The 21,622-nt window shown below is 37.2% G+C and overlaps 1 protein-coding gene across 8 annotated transcripts in view; it reads right to left on the reverse strand.

Annotated features, from left to right (window-relative positions):
- Window positions 1-21,622, reverse strand: part of PDS5B (PDS5 cohesin associated factor B) — a 202,808-nt gene that overhangs the window by 16,032 nt on the left and 165,154 nt on the right. For 4 of the 8 annotated variants that reach the window (XM_089304245.1, XM_089304244.1, XM_089304242.1 and 1 more), the window contains exons 24-31: window positions 21,115-21,238; window positions 13,221-13,425; window positions 10,807-10,921; window positions 8,093-8,225; window positions 7,362-7,481; window positions 6,354-6,416; window positions 5,715-5,860; window positions 3,056-3,155 (exon numbers count right to left, since the gene is read on the reverse strand). In XM_089304245.1, the coding sequence (XP_089160371.1) occupies window positions 3,056-3,155; window positions 5,715-5,860; window positions 6,354-6,416; window positions 7,362-7,481; window positions 8,093-8,225; window positions 10,807-10,921; window positions 13,221-13,425; window positions 21,115-21,238 (1,006 nt within the window). Of the gene's footprint in view, window positions 1-3,049; window positions 3,156-5,714; window positions 5,861-6,353; window positions 6,417-7,361; window positions 7,482-8,092; window positions 8,226-10,806; window positions 10,922-13,220; window positions 13,426-21,114; window positions 21,239-21,622 lie in introns of all 8 variants that reach the window. The other 4 variants (XM_051831824.3, XM_051831821.3, XM_051831820.3 and 1 more) reach the window with 1 other exon arrangement.

Consider the following 21,622-nt stretch of genomic DNA (forward strand, 5'->3'; position numbering starts at 1 on the left):
TGGAAGGCAGAAAGAGAGAGAGAGAAAGTGGTATTTCCAGTCTTCTGGTTTACTCCTCAAATGTCCCCAGTAGCCAAGCCAGGGTTGAGCCAGGCCAGAACCAGGCCAAAGCCAGGAGTCAGAAACTCAAACCAGGTCTCTAACATTGGTGGCCAAGGACCAGAAGGCACACTGGGATGAAGTCAGAATTTGAAGCAGAGCTGGGACTGAAACAAGCATTCAGATATGAGATGCAAGTGTCAGCGTCATTACCATGGTGCCAAATGCCCACCTCTCTCTTTACCTTCTATCTTTAACCTTGGAGAGCTTGATCATAGTATGTCTTGAGATAAACCTGGTTGAACTGAATCTCATTGGTGACTTCCAACCTTCCTGTATCTGGATAGTTGTGCTTTCCTTTCAGTTTGGGAAGTTTTCTCTTACTGTGTCTCTGAATATGCTTTGTACTCCATTGAACTTCTCAAGTCCCTCTTGAGCTCCAGTAACTCAGTTATTTGTTCTTTAAATGCTGTCCCCAAAACTTTCTTCATTCCTTCTATTTTTTTTTCTCCTGTGTATTTTCAAGTAGCCTGTCTTCAAATTAATTCTTTCCTTTGTTGGATCCATTTTGCTACTGATGCCTTCTATCATGTTAATTTTGCTTAATGTACTTCTCATCTCAAGGATTTGTGTACTTTTTATTTATTTTTTACTTGAGAAGCAAAGAGAGCGAGGGCTCTCATCCACTCTTTCACTCGGAATGTTCACAATGGCCAACTAGGGCCAGCCCAAGACCAGGAAGCAGGAGCTCAATCTGGGTCTCCCACACAGCTTGCAAGGACTAAACTACTTGTGTCATTATTTGCTGTATCCCAGGATGCACAATAGGCAAAAAATTGGAATCAGGAGCAGAGGTAAGACATAAATCCAGGTACAATGATATGGGATGCAGGCACCTTAACGGCTAGGCCAAATGTCTACCCCTGATTGTTAAAAATTACTTTGACTTCTCTGTCAGCATATTAATCATTTCTCTGTGTTTTCCTGAAACTCAACGAATTTCTTTCAAATAGCTCTGATACTCAGTCCTTTAGAATAAATCTTTTTTTTCATCTGCTGGTTTACTCCCCAGAAGGCCTCAAGAGCCCAGGGCTGGGCCAGGCCAAAGCCAGGAGCTTCTTCCAGGTCTTTCATGTAGGTGCATGGGCCCAAGGACTTAGGCCACTCTCTGCTGCTTTCCCAGGCACATTAGCAGGGAGTTAGATTGGAAGTGGAGCAGCAGGGACTCAAAATGATGTTGATGGGATGCTGAAGCTGCAGGCCCTGGCTTTAACCTATTGTGTCACAGCACCAGTTCTAATAAATAAATCTTAAAATCATACATTAAGGGAGCCAGCATTGTGGTACAGTAGGTGAAGCCACCACTTGCGATGTCAGCATCACATATTGGTGCCAGTTCAGAGTCCGAGCTGCTCCACTTCTGATCCAGTTCCTTGTTAATACACCTGGGAAAGCAGTTTCATGGTCCAAGTGCTTGGGCCACTGCACTCATGCAGGAGACCTGGAAGATGCTCCTAGCTCCTGGCTCTGGTCTGGATCATCCCTGGCTATTGTGCCATTTGGGGAAGAAACCAGGGAATGAAATCTCTCTTTCTCTCTTCTGTAACCCTTGACTTTCAAATAAATCAAAATGAATATTTTAAAAAAATACCTTAATCATAATAACAATAAAACAGCAGCAACAATTCATTTGGGCAAGATCATTTACTCTATCAAAGCTAATGAAATAAGTGTCCACAGAGATCCTAATCTGTTATTTAGAAAATATTTAGAGCTAACTGGAAAGTCAAAACAAGTCAAATTATTAAGTCCATCGAGAAGTTATTGACAAAGATACCTCTATCTGTACTAAAATTCTAACAAATTTGTCTTCAAATGACAAACTGTAACTATCATACAAGTTATCATTTCTATTAAGAATTAAAAACTGGGGCCAATGGGACCAGTGTTACAGCATAACAGGTAAAGCTGCCACCTGTAATGGTGGCATTCTACGAGGGCGCCAGTTCATCTCCTGGCTACTCCACTTCCAATCCAGCTCTCTGCTAATGGCCTGAAAAAGGCATCAGAGGATGATCCAAGTGCTTGGACACCTGCAACCCATGTGAGAGACCTGGAAGAAGCTCTTGGCTCCTGGCTTCGGTCTGGCCCAGCCCCAGCGGCCATCTGGGGAGTTAATCAGCAAATGAAACATCTCTCTCTGTCTCTTTCTCTAACTCTTTCAAATAAGTAAATAGGTCTTTAAAAACAAAACAACTGAAGCAAGTGTGGTGGTACAGCATGTTAAGCATCCCATATGAGCTCTGGTTTGAGTCCAGGCTGTTCACTTCAAATTCAGCCCCCTGCAAATGTATCTGGGACAGCTGTGGAGGACTGACCAAGTACTTGGGGCCCTACCACCTACATGGGAGACCTGGACAGAGTTCAAGTCCTCCTGGCTTTGGTCTGACCCAGCCCATAGCTGTTGCAGTCATTTGGGGAGTGATCTAGCACTCCCTTATTCTCTGTAATCCTGCCTTTCAAATAAAAAAAAATTTGTAAACTGAAAAAAAGACTATGAAAATTGTTAGATTTCCTACCTTTTACTAGAAGCTATGGTAAAAATGTCCAAGAAATCAATTAAATGGAGGAGACTTTAAGGACCTTCATTTCATTCCCCTTTTCCAAGGCTAAGTCTAAACACACTAAAAAAGCAAAACAAGCAAACAATGACAAAAACAAATTCCCAAAACAATCAAATGGGGGGGAGGGGAGAACAGTAGTTCTAAGAATGGAATTGGCATGTTTGATTCTAGAGACCTGAGGAAATAGGGTTATTTATCAGAATAACAAGAAACACATAAATCCATACAGTTCCATTACACAGTAGAAAATAATTATAAAGCCAAATTTGTAACCAAGGCCATAAAAAAAGTTAAATATGATGTCAACTGGTTTCAGTGTAAAAATTATTACTTATATGGTGATATTATTTATTTTAATTATTATAAAATTAAACCAAATATCTCACCCTTACAAGGTCAGAGTCGTCCCTTTTGTCACTTTTTTTTCCTGGCAAAGGTGAAGACATTGTGTAATCTTCATTTTCACTGTGATCCATTTCAGAACTATCAAGCCTTTTAATATAAACATTTGTAATTGTTATTATAATCAAATAAGTTTAAAAGCTTTTTCTGTTCCCTAGGGATTCAGTTATACTCTATCATATGTAGCACCAAATCCACAAGCAATGAAGTTCATTTAATACAGTAGGGAAATGAAAAACTTACAAATTTAATATTTTTCCTAATTTTTTAAAACCTACATTCTATTTTAGGGTAGGAATATAAACCAAATTAAAACTTTAGTTGGTTGGACTGGCCAATTGAAACCTGCCCTGTCTCCTGCTCCTCCCTATTTCCATTCCACTTTTCTCTCCATGGCATTTAACACTCTCTAAAAACACTTTCACTTGAAGCAGTACCTGGCATAGAATAGGCCTTCCATAAATACTTGTCAAATGAAATTCACACGCACAATCTCAAGAATTGGTATAAAGGTCTAAGCCTTTTGTCTTGAGAGGTATCATCTTTATCTGGCTTTTAACCATTTATACATTGTTGAATCCTAAACCTCAAACTCTAATCCAGCTACCCTGAATTCTCAAGTCACATATTCTATTGTTCACTCAAAACATGAACTTCTAACAGGTACCTGAACTTTAACACAGCCTAAAAAGTTATTTAGACATTCCTCACTTCCCCAACACACAAACATACACACACACCCTGTTCTTCTTCCAGGCTTCTGTATCTCAGGGAATGGTACTTATTCAAGCAAAAAGCCCAGAATGCATCTGTACATCCTTCCTTTCCATAACTGTTCACATATAATCAATACATCACCAAGACCATCTGGGTCTAACATCAAAATAAATCCCAAATTTGACTATTTATCAATTCCTCTCTCTTTATCTCTTCCCTAGATATTACTGTTAGTTGACTCCAAACTGGTTTTTCTATCTCAATTCTAGCTCCTTTATGTATAATTTCCACAAATCACCAGGGAAATATTTTTAAAAGCAAAAATTAGACCTCAAGACTCCACCAACATTTCTAATCGCAATTTTAAAAAAAATCCACATTACAAACCACAGTTCACAGGGTTCAAACATATTTTGGCTACCGATAAACTTCATCTCTAATCATTTTCCCCTCATTTCTACTCTCTAGCCCAATTGGTCTCTCATACACAACAAGATCACTCCCTTGGAAAGAGTGACAGGATATGGAGGGAAAAAAGTAACAAGATAGATTTGCCAAAGGATGAAAGAAAGTTTAAAGAAAAGTACATAAAAAAGGTACATTAGGAAAATTAGTATACATTTGTACCAAGTAACAACAGGCAAAGAGGACAGGGTGAAACTCTGTCTTGAACACAAACAAAGGGAGCCAATTAAGATTTCTGGGCAATGGAATAACACGAAAACAGCAGCATTTAAAATAAATGATTTAGTGGTGATATAACATACATAGTGAGAGAGTAAGAGGACTAAGGAAGGGAAATAGTGAAACACTACAACACTTTTAAAAAGGGAATTAACTAAATGATAACAGAAAAGTAGAAAATTTTGTAAAAAAATTTTGACAAAATAACTGAACAAATTATAAGTACAGGAAGGGGTCAAAAATAATTTTAAGGCTCTCAACCTATATAACTGGGCAAATAACATCATCTGACTACAATCAGGAAGTCTAGGAGAAAAATCACTAATTTAGGAAATATGCTGATGGAAAGTTTTTGGTGAGGTTATGTATGAAACTATCCACTGGAAAATTTTGAAAGAGTATAGCTGAAGGGTTATTTAAATATTAGCCACTAATATCTAGACATTAATACAAGGATCTAAAATAAATAAAAGCTACAGGCACAATTTTTCTTCTGTACTAAATACCATTCAACAACATATTCATTACAAGAAATTGGTAAGACATAACACAGTGACTTCACCCTTTATCAAATGGTTATGTACAACACAAAAGATAGTGTAGTTTAAATAAATTTTAGTACTGTACAATGTTATGTTGCTAACGGATAGTGTCCTGAATCCTTATACTAAAATCAATAAAACAGTGAGTTACTATTACTTTTTCTTAAAATGAAAAGTCACTTTAAAATTGTATTTTTAAGCAAAACTCAAAATATACCAGAGTATAACATGCTTTCCTTCCTGTTAGCTTATCATGAACACTGTTAGATTTGTGTGTATTCTTCAACAACTTTCTAAGCACACTTCAAGAAATGTGAATATAAACCTTTTTATTTCATACTGTCTTTTTCACTCAATACAAATATATTGTAGAAACTCTCCTACACTAGTTCAAACTTCATCATTTTTAATGACTGCATATTCCACTGTATAGATGTACCATACTGTAACAGTTTTACAAGTGCTAGATACTGAGTTTAACCATATTAACACAGATTACCTCAACATGCTAAAACATAAAAACACTAAAATGGCATACCTATTGAAAATGAGCAAGCAAATAAATATGAACTTGTGACTACCAATATTAAATAGAAAAGTTATAATTTTAATTTACTGATACTGAAAATTTGGGTTCCATCATTTTAGCTCTGATAGCCTTGCTGGGATCCTTCAATGTAAAGTATGATATTTTTTATGCACTTACCTCCCTTTTATTCTTCCAGGAGAGCTTGGATTTGAGCTACTGCTTGCATTGCTTACAGTTTCCATTCGTGACGATTTGGTCTGAGATTGTTTGCCTGCTGATGAAAGCGGCTTATTAACAGCTCCTAGAACATTGGTTGTTTTAGGCTGAAATGAGAAAAACAGGTCTCTATTTGGGTAAAAATTTTTAAAAAGTACATGTAAAAAAACTGTAAATATCTCTGCCAAAATATTTACATGCAATCATTAAAAATATGCATATTTTTAAGCAAAAATCAGGATTATGCTTTGTCCCTTGAATGAGAGCCTAACAGTTGAGATTCTTGGTTACTTGCAGGAAAAGGCCTGCAACAAAGAAACTAATAATTAGACTCTTGCTACAGAAGGACAGAGAATTTTATTTATTTTTATCCTGATACAAACGTAACAAGTCTAAGGATGAAGTCTCTTAGGCTTTATGACAAGCTAAAATGTAAGTGAATGCATACTAGCTTGCATCTACATAGTAAACTGAAGATAATTAAGGATTATATTTTCTTCCTTTAGACACAAATTTTTAAAGAAATACAAGGTAACACAATTATGCTAATAAGCATAATAAAATAAACCACACAAAAATAAAATGATTTTCAAAACATACTTTTCCAGGAGTAAAAAACGATTTCATTTCTGGAGGCAGGTAATTTTTGGTGTTACTGAAATTCTAGAAGCAAGAGAAAAAAAGAAGCAGTAAGTGAATACAAGAATGTCATATCTAATGAAGTGGTTCAAAAACCAAAAAGCATAAATCAGTTTTTTTGTTATACTTAAATCAATTAAAACAAAATTTCAGCCATTCATTTTACTATTATAGTAAGTTTAACCTGGGCTTTTAGCAACTAAAATATTAACAAAACATAGTTGAACTCACTACAGACCCCGAAGTTCATTGGAAAGCCCCTGTTTCTTGCATAACTTTCCAGTGAAGACACCATGGATACTCTAGTACCTTGCTCAGACCAAAATAAATACCTGAAGTAGATAGCTCTTTGACCCACTGGACAATTTACATGGCTGTTCTACATTTCTATATATTGTTGAGACCTTAATTCATATTTCGCTTTAAAAACAAAAAAAATGAGCATGGTGGTTGCCAGACTCAAAGTTTTTCAATATGCTTAAAGAAAAATTTTAGAAAACCTTTCACATCTCATACAACACTTGAATTTTTTAGAGAGGTTTGGGAAACTCTCTTATACTCCCAAGTTTTGGTCCTATTCCAGTGTCTCTTCTCTGTCTGTTCCTCATCCAGTTATAAATCCCAGTCAAGGATTTGTCACTTCAGACCACATCTCTATCAGCAGTCTCTTCTCCATTTTTTAATCAATGGACATTAACTCAAAAATCCATTTTGATCACATCTTCTTAGACTGGCTTAAAACTCTGAACACAAATTTTACATCATCGTGAATAATCTCTGAACTTTATCTGTATCCTTCTGTTTGGCCCATATTCATATCTTAAACCATATTTTTAAAACTCATGGCAACATTTCTACACCATTAGTATTGGGTCAACTCTTGATACTAATTTTTCCTGGTCTTTCCATAATGTAATACTGACAATACATTGCATTTCAACCTATACAAACAAAATCAAAAATAACTACCTTGTCAGGTTGGGTGAAAAAACGAGCTGGTAGTACCGGGTCTTTAGGAGACTCCAAACTGTACGTGGTACTCTTTGACATAATGATATTCATAGCAACATCACACACAGTGTACAGTTTCTGCAACAGTATGAAGACAAAAATTAGGTACTTGAGTTGACATCGTAGACTCTGAATTAAGATTAATTCTAGAGCATGCATCAGTATAAACAGTAAACTAAACCAATGGTCAGTGTAAGCACTTTGGCTTATATCATTGTTTCTACTAATAACAGAATAACGGGGCTAGTGTTGTGGCCTAGCAGTTAAAGCTGCCTCCTACAGTGCCAGAATCCCTTATGGGCACTGGTTCAAGTCCCAATGCTTCACTTCCCATCCAGCTCACTGCTAATGAGCCTGGAAGAACAGTGGAGGAAGGTCCAAGAGTTTGGGCCCCTATACCCATGTGGGAAACCCAGATCAAGCTCCTGGCTCCTGGCAGCTGTGGCCGTTTGAGGAGGGAGCCAGCAGATGGAAGATTTCCTGTCTGTCCCACTCTCTTTCTGTAACTCTGCCTTTCAAATAAATAAAATAAGTATTTTTTTTAAATAACTCCTTTTAGATTTTCATTTCTAAATCTAATTACTACTAAAACAGAAAAACCAAAAACTATCCACAACAGAAGTTTCAAGCCTGACAACCACATATTTAAATTAATATGGAACCACAATTATTTATAAAGAACTACAAACCTCATTCATTTTTGCATCATCTGGTCCTTGGGCATCTTTTGTTTGCTTAATATTTTCTACCATCTTTCTGATAAATGCATGACTGTTGTTTTCATTTTTAGCCATTAATATCTCCAAAACAAACCAAAGACATCTAAGAACAATAAAAAAGAAATATAAAAGAAGAAATTATTGGATAACTACAATAATTTTATATTGGAACTAGATGATAACACAGGCAGGTAAAAAAAAAAAAGTTAAAAAAGAAACACCTACAAATTAGTCATGAGGGAAAAGGATTTCACTATACAAACATATCCTAGCCAGTCTGTAATGTAGATCTGAGCTCATAAGACCCCCTCTCAAGGTCTCACTAGATTTCCCAGAATAGTAGATCTAAGAAAACATAAATGATGGAAAAATGAAGTGATCTTAACCCTCAGCAATGACAGGGAGGGAAGGCTGCCTAAAGAAACAGTTGGACCAGCCGGCGCCGTGGCTCACTTGGCTAATTCTCCGCCTGCGGCGCCAGCACCCCGGGTTCTAGTCCCGGTTGGGGCGCCAGATTCTGTCCCGGTTGCTCCTCGTCCAGTCCAGCTCTCTGCTGTGGCCCCGGAGGGCAGCGGAGGATAGCCCAAGTGCTTGGGTCCCTGCACCCACATGGGAGACCAGGAGGAAGCACCTGGCTCCTGGCTTCGGATTGGTGCAGTACCAGCCATGGTGGCCATTAGGGGAGTGAACCAACGGAAGGAAGACCTTTCTCTCTGTCCCTCTCACTCTCTATAACTCTCTGTCTTTCTCTCTCACTGTCTAACTCTGCCTGGCAAAAAAAAAAAAAAAAAAAAAAAAAGAGAGAGAAGAAAAAGAAAAAGAAATAGTTGGGCCATCAATTAAGTGAAACCTCTGATACCCAAGACTAACTGTAGTTAGTCCTGATGGGAAGTCTTCAACTGAATGCTTGTATAACTACTTTATTAAACAGTAACAATCTTCAATAAATTAAACAGGAAAAACTCATGACTGACAAATACATATATAATATCTGCTTTAATGAGAGAAAAGTTAAGTTTCAGCAGTCCAACTTAAAAAGAAGTTAATGACTTAAATGAGAGGGTGTTCAGCCTAGGGCTAAGATACCAGCAGCGCATATGGACGTGCCTGGGTTCAACTGTTGGCTTGGGCTCTTGACTCCAGCTGGGAATTAATGGTGATGGCTCAAGTCATCAGGATTCTGCCACCCACATGCCAGACCTGGATTGAATTCCAAGCTCCTGGCTCAGGCCCAGCCTAGCCCTGGTCTTTGTAGGCACTGGAATATGAACAAGCTTATCAGGGAACACTCTTGCACATGTGGGCTCTCTCTAACTCTCTTCCTCTCAAAAAGAAAAAAAATTTTAAAAAGTGAATTACATAAAAAGTGTTTTGCCTCTATATTATACAGACAGAAAGAGACAGAGTTATAGTTAACACAAAGGAGAAAAGTAATGGAAGATGACAGAGACAGAAATGTGAGGCAAGATATTATTCTAGAAGAGAAAAAATACCCTGATCTCAGTATGTATATATGTTCCTCTGAAGTGGCTCTTCAATGGAATGCAGACTATTCACAGCTATCCTGTGGCAATTTAAAAAAACAGCCAAAAGGTAATTTACGTTTTTAAAAAAGCAATGTTTGTGATAAAGACAGATGGCTAACGTTTTCATTAGTTATAATCACCCTAAAACAGAATTCTTTTTGAGAGAACTATTTATTTTCTTAAAAATGAAAATTGTGGCCAAAAAGAAAAAGATAGTGAATTTCTTCCCTTGCCATAAAAAGTTATCAATAATTTTATTTTACTCTCCTGAGGTATTTCAAATATTTAACTATAAAATATTTCCATGAATTAAGAAACCCAGACTTATTCTTCTTTAATAGAAAGCTAAAGGCATAACACAATAATTCATTTAAAAGTATAAGCCATGAGAGGGATGGGAGAAATAAAAGGAGTTTGAATAAAAAAATATATTGGGAGCTGGGTATGGTTCATTAGTTGTGACAAAAATACTACCATGAGATATTAGTAGAGGAAATGAGGGGAGGGGCATTTGGGAACTCTTGAGATTACTACTTTACAAGTTTTGTTTTGTAAATTTAAAAGTATTCTAAATAAACTCTTAAAAAGAAAAAATAGTAAGTCATCTTACTATTATAATAGAAAGAGGATCAGGATTTCCAGCTTATTTAGAGAACCAGGCTGGCCTTAAGAGGAGTGGACTTTTCTATATACCACTATATTCCCCTATAATCTCTGAAAGAATTACAAATGTCATAAACTACACGGAATCCATAATAAAGAATTAAGTTGGAGCAGTTCCTTGGTTACAAACTTGGCCATTATTCCTATGGAAGAAAATGATTACTGTAAAGACATGTTAACTATAAGAGTGAGGGAGTTAATAATTCACCTCACATGAAAATCTAACACAAACTTTCAGAAGAAAATAGGGAAATAAAAGACCTGAAATTTTTAATAGAAAAGAAAAATGCCTGACTCAGAGAAACACACTAAAGTATAATAATTATGCAAAATTAAGTTTTGGGAAATTGCATAACAAATATAACATGAAGAGTTGGCATGAAAAAAGAAATGAAATACTTCAATAAGCAAATCAAATTTAAGATACCATTATCATCATTAAAGAAAAAAAATCAACTTTCAGAAAGTAAGAGAAGGGGATGGAAAAAGTCTTACTCTTTAACATCTTTAAGTTGTTCAATATCTTGGACTTTGACATAATCTGGGTCATGTGCCAAAAGGTGAATTGTATACGGAACAACATACTCTGGTAGAAGAGACAACAGTTTTTCTGGTTGGAGCAGAGAGGATTGTGGAAAGAAAGAGAAAAAAACAACAAAAACATCCAAGTTAGAAAATCAAATCTTAACATATCTTCTCTCATACAATATATCCTGTATCCCAAGAGTTTATCACAATATGGCCAGGGGAAATAAGAAACCACATTGAAATACTCCATAGTGAGGTCCGTGATGAATTAAACAGTTTATTCATTCATCCATCACATGCCTATTAAATCTACTATGTGCTTAAGTTACAGAAAAATATTTCAGTTTTAAAATGCATGTGGAAGAAAACCTAAACAAACCACATTCAAGATCAACAGACATTTATTCATTCTTTCTGATACTATAAGCAATCCTATGTTTAACATTCTTTTGAGCTACTGAGCAAAATTAAAACTTCTCGTAAATCTAGTTATTATGGTATAAAAGCAGGAAGTAGTAACTGATACTATTTGTTAAGAACAGATACAAAGCTCCAAATTTTCTTTCTATTGCTGATTTTGAAATTAGTGTTTAATACTAATTATTTGGAGGCAGATACAGAAGGAAAAAAAGTAACGAATTTCAAAACTCAGATTATATCCCATGAAATATTTATGGAGTTCTTCCTATGTTTCAGGTCTATTTTAGATTCTAAAATTATAAGTAAGACTAGGTAAAGAGTTCATAGTACAGCAGAAACAGAAATTATACTTTCATGTGGAAGGGACCCCAAAATAAGAGTAAGTATCACATACTGTCTTTGGGCCATGCATTATGCCAGGAACTTTTTATACATAATTTTTTTAACCTTCACAACAACCATAAGAAATGAGCATAATTATACCAATTTTATCAACAGGAAACTAAAGCACAGATTAAGTCATCTAGGCAAACACAACCTGTAAATGGCAGAAGTGGGATGTAACTGCTGAGCCCTCACTTTTTTTAAGATTAGGAAGGAAAATAAAGAGGATCACAGTAATGTGCTTATACCAAAACTATATTTTAAAGCATTTGAAAAGCACACGCCACACTCCTTGGTTTTGTTTATCTATTTATAAGACTGAAAGGGAGAGGCAATTTCCAGAAAGAACTAACAGAGAGAAAGAGGGAAAAAAAAAAACACCTACAAACTACAAAGTTCACAGCAAAAAACTGACACCAAGAAGGTGTCACTCAGGCTGAGCGTAACCGAAAAGGGCCATGCTGAGGCATTTCAACTTTATCCTATGAGGAATGGAGACTCAACATGGATTTTCACAAGGCAGTCCTGTGACCTCCTTTAGAAGGTTCATTTCGATAGCAACTTGGCACATTATAGGGTGGTGGGCCAGAGGCAGGGGAACTTTTACAACAAGGAGGCAGTCAGGAGTATTACAGACTAATCCAGACTAATCCAAGTGAAACAGCAATGTAGGAAAGTAGAGGATAGAGATTCAAGACATCTGGAGGAAGAATTAACAGAATTTGGTAACTGATCGGGTGAGGAGGGAGCAGATAAAGAATGCCTCTGATTTCTGACTTGGATAACTATATACATCTTAATAAGATTTGTTAAATAATCTACAGAAGTCAAGAGGCAGACCAACTAACCATGATGTGGTAACATAAACAGATGAAAAGTAGGCATGGGAGTTGGTGCTGTGGCATAGTGGTTAAAGCCGCTGCCTGTGGCACTGGCATTCCATTTGGGCACCGGTTTGAGTCCCAGCTGCTCTGATCCAGCTCCCCACTAATGAACCTGGGAAAGCACCAGAAGATGGCTCAAGTACTTGGGCCCCTGCACCCATGAGGGAGACCAGGATGAAGTTCCTGGCTTCAGTCTGGCTCAGCCTTGGCCATTGCAGCCAACTGGGATGTGAACCAGTAGATGGAACATCTCTCTCTCTCTGCCTCTCCTCAATCTCTCTCACTCTGTAACTCTTTCAAATACATAAATCTTAAAAAAAAAGTATGCATATAAGCACCTGATGTTAATGTCAACTAAAGATGAGAACAAACAAAGTATAAAAGACTTGTACTTTTTCCCACAAAAGAAAGTGCTTAGACAATCTATATAAATGAACACATTTTATCCTTCCAATAAAAGTACCTCCAATGTCACTGATGATTTTCTCTGGCTACTTATTCATTTATATAAAGAGATATACTCATTCAGTTCTATTTTTAAATTTTTCTATTTTATGAAAAGCACTTATTGAAAAATGGTTACATTTTTGTTTAGTGAATGCCAACCAGAATAATAAATAACAGTAAGAATCATTTTGTAGTCTAACAAACTAAAATTTATTGGCTGGGAAAGTGATTTTGCTATATGCTTACCACTAACAGCTGCATGCTGTTTCAGATATTCTCGTCTTACATTTATATTTTTTACCAAACACTGTCTAGCATGAGCTCGTCTCTCTTTCACAGGATCTTTTGCACAAAGGGCACAGATTGCCATATACTCAAGTGGAAGCCGTAATCGGGAAAGGCCTTTGTGAAGTTTCTGCGCAAAAACTTGTCTTACTTGATAGCATTCGTCCTGTAAAGACACAATCATATCAATATTATACATATGGCAGCAAAGAGTAATAGCTTCAAACATGAACTATGGTATAGCAAGTAAAGAAAAGAGTAAAATGCAGCAAATTTATATATATAACCATTGCTTCATAGCTCACAAGACTGATATATTAAGACTTGAGTAAATTTCAAGGCTAGGCTAGTCATCTAGACTCTAATAACTATCTGTTACATGTGTTAGAAAATTTCAAAGATATTTCTAAAACAGATAAAACTACCAAGTCCATCCTGAGATTTTTTAAAAAAAATAAGTTTAAACACTATCTCATATATTGCTCTTTCACTTATTGATCAAGATAAAACTCTACCCAATTCATACTTTTTTAGTTCAGAGTTGTCAATCTATGTCAGAAATATTGAATTACTTTTACTTATATAAATAATTGGTTTATTGCCCTTGTGTCTGCTTACCTCATACCACTCGCCTCCCCTAAACTACTCAACCCTAGTCTCCTAGCTAACTCCTTTACTCCTTGCAAATAGCTCATGTAACTGCAAGAAAACAGCATATAATCTGCATCTTGAAGCTATCTCAGTGCTCTCTAAGCACTCTGTGCACAGCTCCAGCAAAGTATGAAGTATATATTTAAGTAATTGGTGTGTGTGTGTGTGTGTGTATACACACACATACCCATTAACCCATCAGTCTTAGTTCCTTGAAGATGAGAACTGGGTCTTTATTCATTTTTGTGTCTCTAAGTCCAGCACAATACCTAGCACACAGATGATTAAAATTTTTCCTAAACAATGGGAAAAACTTAACCTCTTCTATATGACATATAAAATCTTCATGATTGTATCTTATCCTTCGCCAATTAACAGAAAGTATGGTATTGCATAGCATTGCAATTTTATGCATATTCTTCTATCTATAATGATCATTTAGTTTTTCTTCAAAACCTCAGTCATAACATCTCGATTTTATTTACTTTGTGTATCTTCTTTAATTTGATCCTCAGTTTATTACACTGCCAACTATTTACTTTTTAAAAAGTAGTGTATCACAGAAATATCCCTCTATCTACCCTCACATGCAATAAAATGAACTTAACATACTCTTTCTTCAGTATTATTGCCATGGGAGAGGAGTCTTCGTTTTCCAGTTTTCAATATCCAATGGAAAATACTCAATTAAAAACTGCATAATTTTTGGGCCGGTGCTATGGAACAGCAGGTTAATGCCCTGGCCTGAAGCGCCAGCATCCCATATGGGCGCCGATTCAAGACCTGGCTGTTCCACTTCCGATCCAGCTCTTTGCTATGAACTGGGATAGCAGTAGAAGATGGTCCAAGTCTTTGGGCCCCTGCACCCGTGTGGGAGACCCGGAAGAAGCTCCTGACTCCAGAATGGTGCAGGTTCCAGCCATTGCAGCCATCTGGGGAGTGAACCATCGGATGGAAGACCTCTCTCTGTCTCTCTCTCTCTGCCTCTCCTCTCTCTGTGTAACTCTGACTTTCAAATAAATAAATAAATCTTTAAAACAAAAACTGCGTTAAGGTCAAATTAACAAGTCACAAATGAATAGACTAATAATCAATAAATTAATTTCTATTCAAACATACCTCACTGCTACTTAAGATACATCCCCAGCAAAACTTCACTTTTGTCCCTTTCTAAAGCATCATTCATGATCCAACAAAATAAGACAAATTTATTACAAAGTCAATTTGTGAATCATCACAAAATAAATTCCCAAAAAGGTGTTAGTGATGTTAGAGAACTATCAAATCACAGGAAAGGCAACACAAAAAATTAACAACTGAAGATGGGAAAACTGACAAGAATGATGACACCAAGATACTTGAAGATTATTGTCTGCATAAAGAAATCAAAACAGATGTTACTGGAAAGTGAGGAAAGTGTTTAGATTTTTCTTGCAAACGTAAATATAATTTGGATTAAGTTATAAAAGTCAAATGCAAAGTGAACCATCATGTAATATAATTTTGTCAGAAACATGTACTCTCCAAAAAAGCAAACACTTGATATGTACATGGCTATGGTAATAACAAATAATTGGAAATAAAAGAAAATAAGACAGTGTCTAATACTACAAAGTTATTCCCTCTTCCCTCCGACAGATAAAATTCTTCTTAAAGCTTGCATTCACTACTATGAAATTAATTTTGGTCTACATCTTAAGTAAATTCCTTTATGTAGTCTGTTCTAGTACCAATTCTCCTCAGAACTTCTTTTATTACCTTATAAATAGTTCAATTACTTTGTGTCTCTCATCATATTATCAACGTGTGGGTGTGTGTACGTGTGCATGTGTATGTTTCTATTCTCCTAAGAGGCTGTCACTATCTTGAGAGGTATAGCAATGATTTTCTCATCCTTGTATTTCCAGAACATACAAGAAATGTGCACTACAGGGTCAACTTTTTATGAAATACCAAATTCTAAAATATCTAATTATTAAATCATATCAAGATTCATATTATTAAGTCTCTATTCCTTTAGAGTCACTTTCTGTTTAACTACATGACACAAGCCTTTCAGAAACAATACTGACTTTTAAAGAACTCCAACTCAAGTAACAGAAATAAACGACACAGACATAAATAAAGGCAAACCTTTATATGTATCAAAGGATTGCAGACAAAAATCTGTACAGAATTAAAAGAAGAAAAGAGATTGATTAGCAGTTTAAAGAGAACAGGTTTGGGGAATAGCAGGTAAAGCTGCTGCCTGCGATGGGAGAATTTCCTGGTTCCTTGCTTCAGTCTGGCCCAGCCCTGGCCATTTTAGGGAGCAAACCAGAGGATGGAAGATCAATCTCTCTCTCTCTTTGTGTGTGTGTGTGTGAGTGTGTGTGTTTGTCTGTCTGTCCCTCTCTAGAAATCTGCCTTTCAAATAAAACACATCTTAAAACAAAATAAAAGGTCACATTTTATTAAAAGGTTGTATCTGAACCTTGGTTTGCAGAAAGGGCTGGATTAATGTGTGGACTTGGGAGGATGAAAAGAAATTTAGAAGCAGCACAGTGCAAAGCACAAAAAAGAAAAAGAAAAAGAAAAAAATTGTTCAGCTTCATGGAAACAAGGGTAAATAGAGAGTCTTAAGTACATAAGATCTTCAAATGCATATCTGAGTCTATTCACAGAAAATAAAAGTTTGGGCTCCCAGCTTCAGCCCTGCCACAGTCACGACCATTGCAGGCATTTGGGGAGTGAACCAGTGAGTGGAAATGCCTCAAACTGCATCACATGCAAGCTTGCTGTCTTTATGTCTCTCAGATTTAAAAAGTAACAATAACGAAAGAACACTGAGCTGTGTCAAATGACACAAATGAAGAAAATGCGAACTAAGATCATTAGATTTAAGGAAAACAATGAAGGCAAACATCAAAATATGAGTAGGGAGGCAGTAGAGAAAAAACACGGATTACACTTTCTTTAAGTTCGGAGATTTTAAAAAGAGGAGACAGGCATATGGTTAAAGGAGTAACAGAACTAAATTTTAAAATTTTGTTTATGATGGAGTAACCCGACAAATTTGCGAGTTGGAAGAAGATTCTACTAATTAACTTTTATCGATTATCACATGATCAACAGTAAACAGATTTCCAAAGCAATCAGAAAACTTAAGCAATCTGAATCCTCACTGTGGGAATTTGGTAGTTGAGGCAGAAATGTGTAACAAGCACTATGTTAGAAAAGGGAATCTCTAAAAGTTAGTGTGAATGTTTTTGTAAATGGTATATAATTAACAGTTCATACAAGCTTAGTTTGCCTGGTAAGTTTCAAACAAAGCCCAGTATATTTCCAGACTTTTTTCTTTTAATTTTCCACTTCAATGAGAGAACCCATCCCCTAGAGAAATACCAGACCAAAAATCTGATAAATCAACAGACTGCATGGCTTACCAAGTGAAAAAAATTACCTTTTTTCCTTAGAAATAGTATATACTTTTAAAACAATTTTCAGTTTCTTACAAAGCAACATTATCTCCAAAATTAAACTGGGAACTGAATCAGGAAGCTATTAGCTCCCTGAAATCTTATTTCTAGAATGGCTTTGTTTAATATCTGAACAATAGCAACTAAACTAAAACAAAATTTTAAAAAGGGTTTAGGATAACTTCTTTTTTTTTTTTTTTTTTTAAGATTTATTTGAAAGTCAGAGTTACACAGAGAGAGGAGAGGCAGAGAGAGAGAGAGGGGTCTTTTCATCCATCCGCTGGTTCACTACCTAATTGGCTGCTACGGCCAGAGCTGCAGCCATCCGAAGCCAAGAGCCAGGAGCCTCTTCCAGGTCTCCCATTTCCCATATGGGCCATCTTCTACTGTTTTCCCAGGCCATAGCAGAGAGCTGAATTGGAAGAGGAGCAGCCAGGACTCAAACCAGCACCTATATGAGATGCTGGCACTGCAGGTGGTGATTTTACCCACTACGCCACAGCACCGGCTAGAGTAACTTTAAAAAATGAAGCATAAGTAATTAGTAAAATGGTAACTTAAAACAGATGACTATTGTCTAGGGGTTATACACAAGCAGCAGTTTTTTTTGACATTTGGTACAGAAGTTAAGACTTTGCTTGGGATGCCTGCATCCTCTATTAGTGCCTGCTTTGATCTCCAGCAATTCCACTTTCCAATTCAGCTACCTGCTAATATGTGCCCTGAGAGGCAGTAAATGAAGGATCAAGTACTTGGGTCCCTTCGACCCCGTGGGAGAGTTGGACTGAGTTCCACGCTCTGGCCCAGCCCTGACTATTGTGGGCATTTGGGGATTAAACAGCAGATGAAGATCTCTCTATTTCTGTGTCTTTACAATAAAGATGAAAATAAACAACTTTTTAATAAAGTGTTCTCATTATAAAAATAAAACAAGCAGCCGGTGCCGCGGCTCACTAGGCTAATCCTCCGCCTATGGTGCCAGCACCCCGGGTTCTAGCCCCGGTCAGGGCGCTGGATTCTGTCTCAGTTGCTCCTCTTCCAGTCTAGCTCTCTGCTGTGGCCGGGAAGGCAGTAGAGGATAGCCCAAGTGCTTGGGCCCTGCACCCTCATGGGAGACCAGGAGGAAGCACCTGGCTCCTGGCTTCCGATCAGCGCAACGCGCAGGCCACAGTGGCCATTTGGTGGGTGAACCAATGGAAAAGGAAGACCTTTCTCTCTCTCTAACTCTGTCAAAAAAATAAAATAAAAAAATAAAACAAGCAATACAAAGACCTAGGAGGAGGTGGAGAGAAAAAAACATAATGACCCGAGTTAAATGTCAAAAAAAAGTATAAAACAACCAAATTTTGATGGAAAACCTCATATTGGTCCCATATGCACTATTATGAAAGTATGTTTTATTTTCAAAAAAAATTTTTTTAAAGCAGATGGCTCATTTCTTTTTTTTAAAGATTTATTTATTTATTTGAAAGGCAGAGTTACAGAGAGGCAGAGGCAGAGGCAGAGAGAGAGAGAGAGAGAGAGAGAGAGAAGTCTTCCATCCACTGGTTCATTCCCTAGATGGCTATAATAGCCAGAGCTGTGTCAACCCGAAGGCAGGAGCCAGGAGATTCTTCTGGGTCTCCCATATGGGTGCAGGGACCCAAGGACTTGGGCCATCTTCTACTGCTCTCCCAGGCCATAGCAGAGAGCTGGATCAGAAGAGGAGCAGCCGGGACTAGAACCAGCGCCCATATGGGATGCCGACACTGCAGGTGGTGGCTTTACCAGCTATGCCACGGCACTGGCCTCCAAAATTTTTTTTAAGTTTTATTTATTGTCTTGAATGTAACTATAGTTCTAAAATGAACTGTAGTCTCCTGGGACAACAGGATGATGGCCCAAGTGCTACAGTCTTTGTTACTCTCATGGACAGTTTCTGGATCCTAGGGTTTTTGTTTTGTTTTGTTTTTGCAGGCAGAGTTAGTGAGAGGGAAACAGACAGAAAGAAAGGTCTTCCTTCCGTTGGTTCACTCCCCAAATGGTTGCTACGGCCGGCATGTTGCGCCGATCCAAAGCCAGGAACCAGGTGCTTCTTTCCTGGTCTCCCATGTGGGTGCAAGGCCCAAACACTTGGGCCATCCTCCACTGCCTTCCTGGGCCACAGCAGAGAGCTGGATCAGAAGAGGAGCAACTGGGACAGAATCCGGTGCCACAACTGGGACAAGCACCTGGGGTGCCGGCGCCACAGATGGAGGATTAGCCTAGTGGTGCCAGCCCTTTGGGGAGCGAATCACTGGATAGAGGATCTCACTTCCTCTCTGTCTTTCTTATTTTCTCTCCCTCTCTCTTCCACTCTGCCTTTCAAATAACTAAGCTTTTTTTTTAAAAAAACGAATTGTGGGGGCAGGCATTTAGCCTTGCAGTTAAGACATCTGCATTTTACACAAGAACGCCTGCGTTCAACTCCTGGCTCAGTCTCCTGATTCTGGCTTCTTGCTGGTGAAGACCCCAGGAGACACACAGTAAAGCTCAATTAGGTTCCTGTCACCCACATGGGAGACCTGGATTAAGCCACTGGCTCCCTCTGGAGCTGATGCTGGCATTTAGGTACAGTACTAGCAGATGGATGCATTTAAGCATGCTTGCTGTTTCTCTCTACCTCCTCAAATAAATACATTTTAAAAAATAAACAAGTCAATTGTTGTCTTCAATTGAGCCAGTGGAAACACGGTTCTTGACAGCAGAGCATCAGCCTTTTTCTTTAATTCTCTCAAGATGCTAGAAATTTCTAAAGTAATATAGTTAAAGGATAAAACCACTCTCAGAAATCCATAAACTAGGAATATGAATGTATAACTATCATGGTTCACAATTTGAAGCTTTTACAATCTTAAGTTTTAACTAAGTAATAAAGAAAACTTCTAGTCTAAAACTAAGTCTTTACTGTTATCTTTATAGAACTACAAATTGCTGTTTTTTCTTCATTTTAGGAACTAAATAAAATCAATCCTCATTATTTACATATTCTGTTATTTAGGAATTTGCCTAGTCAATAAAGGTTATTGGTAAGCCCAAAACCAATACTCCCAAGTAATGTTATGGTTACTTATGCGTGAATGTCCAGAGCAACAGAAAACAGGAGGAGCTTCATGTTTACATCACCATCCAAAGTCAACAAGGAGGTACTCTGCCCTGTTTCCACTCTCATACTGTAAATGGTGGTCCCTTCTGCAGTGTATTTAGTACTGTATTTTTCACATATTTTGTCCTTAGTGATTTTGCTTAAAATGATTCTCAGACATAATGCTGAAGAGCTATCTAGTGTTCCTAAGCACAAGAACAAGGTGTGATGTGCCTTACAGAAAAAGCATATGTGCTAGATAAATTTTAGGCATGAGTTATAATGCTGTTAGCTTTGAGTTCAGTGTTAATAAAACAATAAAATAAATGTCTTTAAACAGAACTATACATACAACATATGTATATTGATTGATTGATGAAAATCTGATTAGAGGCTTGAAGGAATATAACCTTGTATTTCTTCTAGCAGAAATGGTTTAATATGGGCTAATTCAGTGTGTGTGATAACTTTAGAGAACAAACAGCCCACTTTACTATGTTAACAATCCAAAACTCAAATGACCGTTTTAGAACTCTAAAACCTTTTTCATGTATAATTTTTGAAAAGATTCATTCAAGATTTTAACTTATGTATGACACGGGGTTTTTTTTCTTCCAGAAAGTTTTTTCACCATTTTCCTTACATTAATAGCTAATGCACATAGTTGATATTGCTCCAATGTGATGATTTCATGGTAACAGGGTTCTTGTGCCAGCTTCACAATAGCACTCCCAGCAGCAAGTCTCAGGCGTGACATATCTGGTTTACTGAAAAATATGCAAGAAACAATGTAAATTATTTCATTCTTTACAAAAGCATTCTTATGTTATATATCTACTTCTGTGAAAATTCTTCTAGCCAATAAAAAAAGTACAAAATGCTTTGTCTAAATGTTTGTGCCCTACCCCCCTGCCCAGTTCAAAAAATCTGTGTTGGAATCCCAAATGCCAAGGTGATGGTATTAGCATAGGGGGCTTTCAGGCTGATTACGTCACGAGGACAGTATACTTATGGATAAGATTAGTGCCCACTTAAGAGGTCTGATAAAATTAGTCTCTCCCTTTGGCATGTGAGAATACAGCACAACGTTCAGCAGTCTGCAGCTCTTGACACAATCCTCACCAGAACCCAAACACAGTGGCACCCTGAAC

Source organism: Oryctolagus cuniculus, chromosome 9 (assembly GCF_051225735.1).
Source record: "Oryctolagus cuniculus isolate XC-2025 breed Fujian yellow rabbit chromosome 9, ASM5122573v1, whole genome shotgun sequence".
Lineage (NCBI taxonomy): Eukaryota > Metazoa > Chordata > Mammalia > Lagomorpha > Leporidae > Oryctolagus > Oryctolagus cuniculus.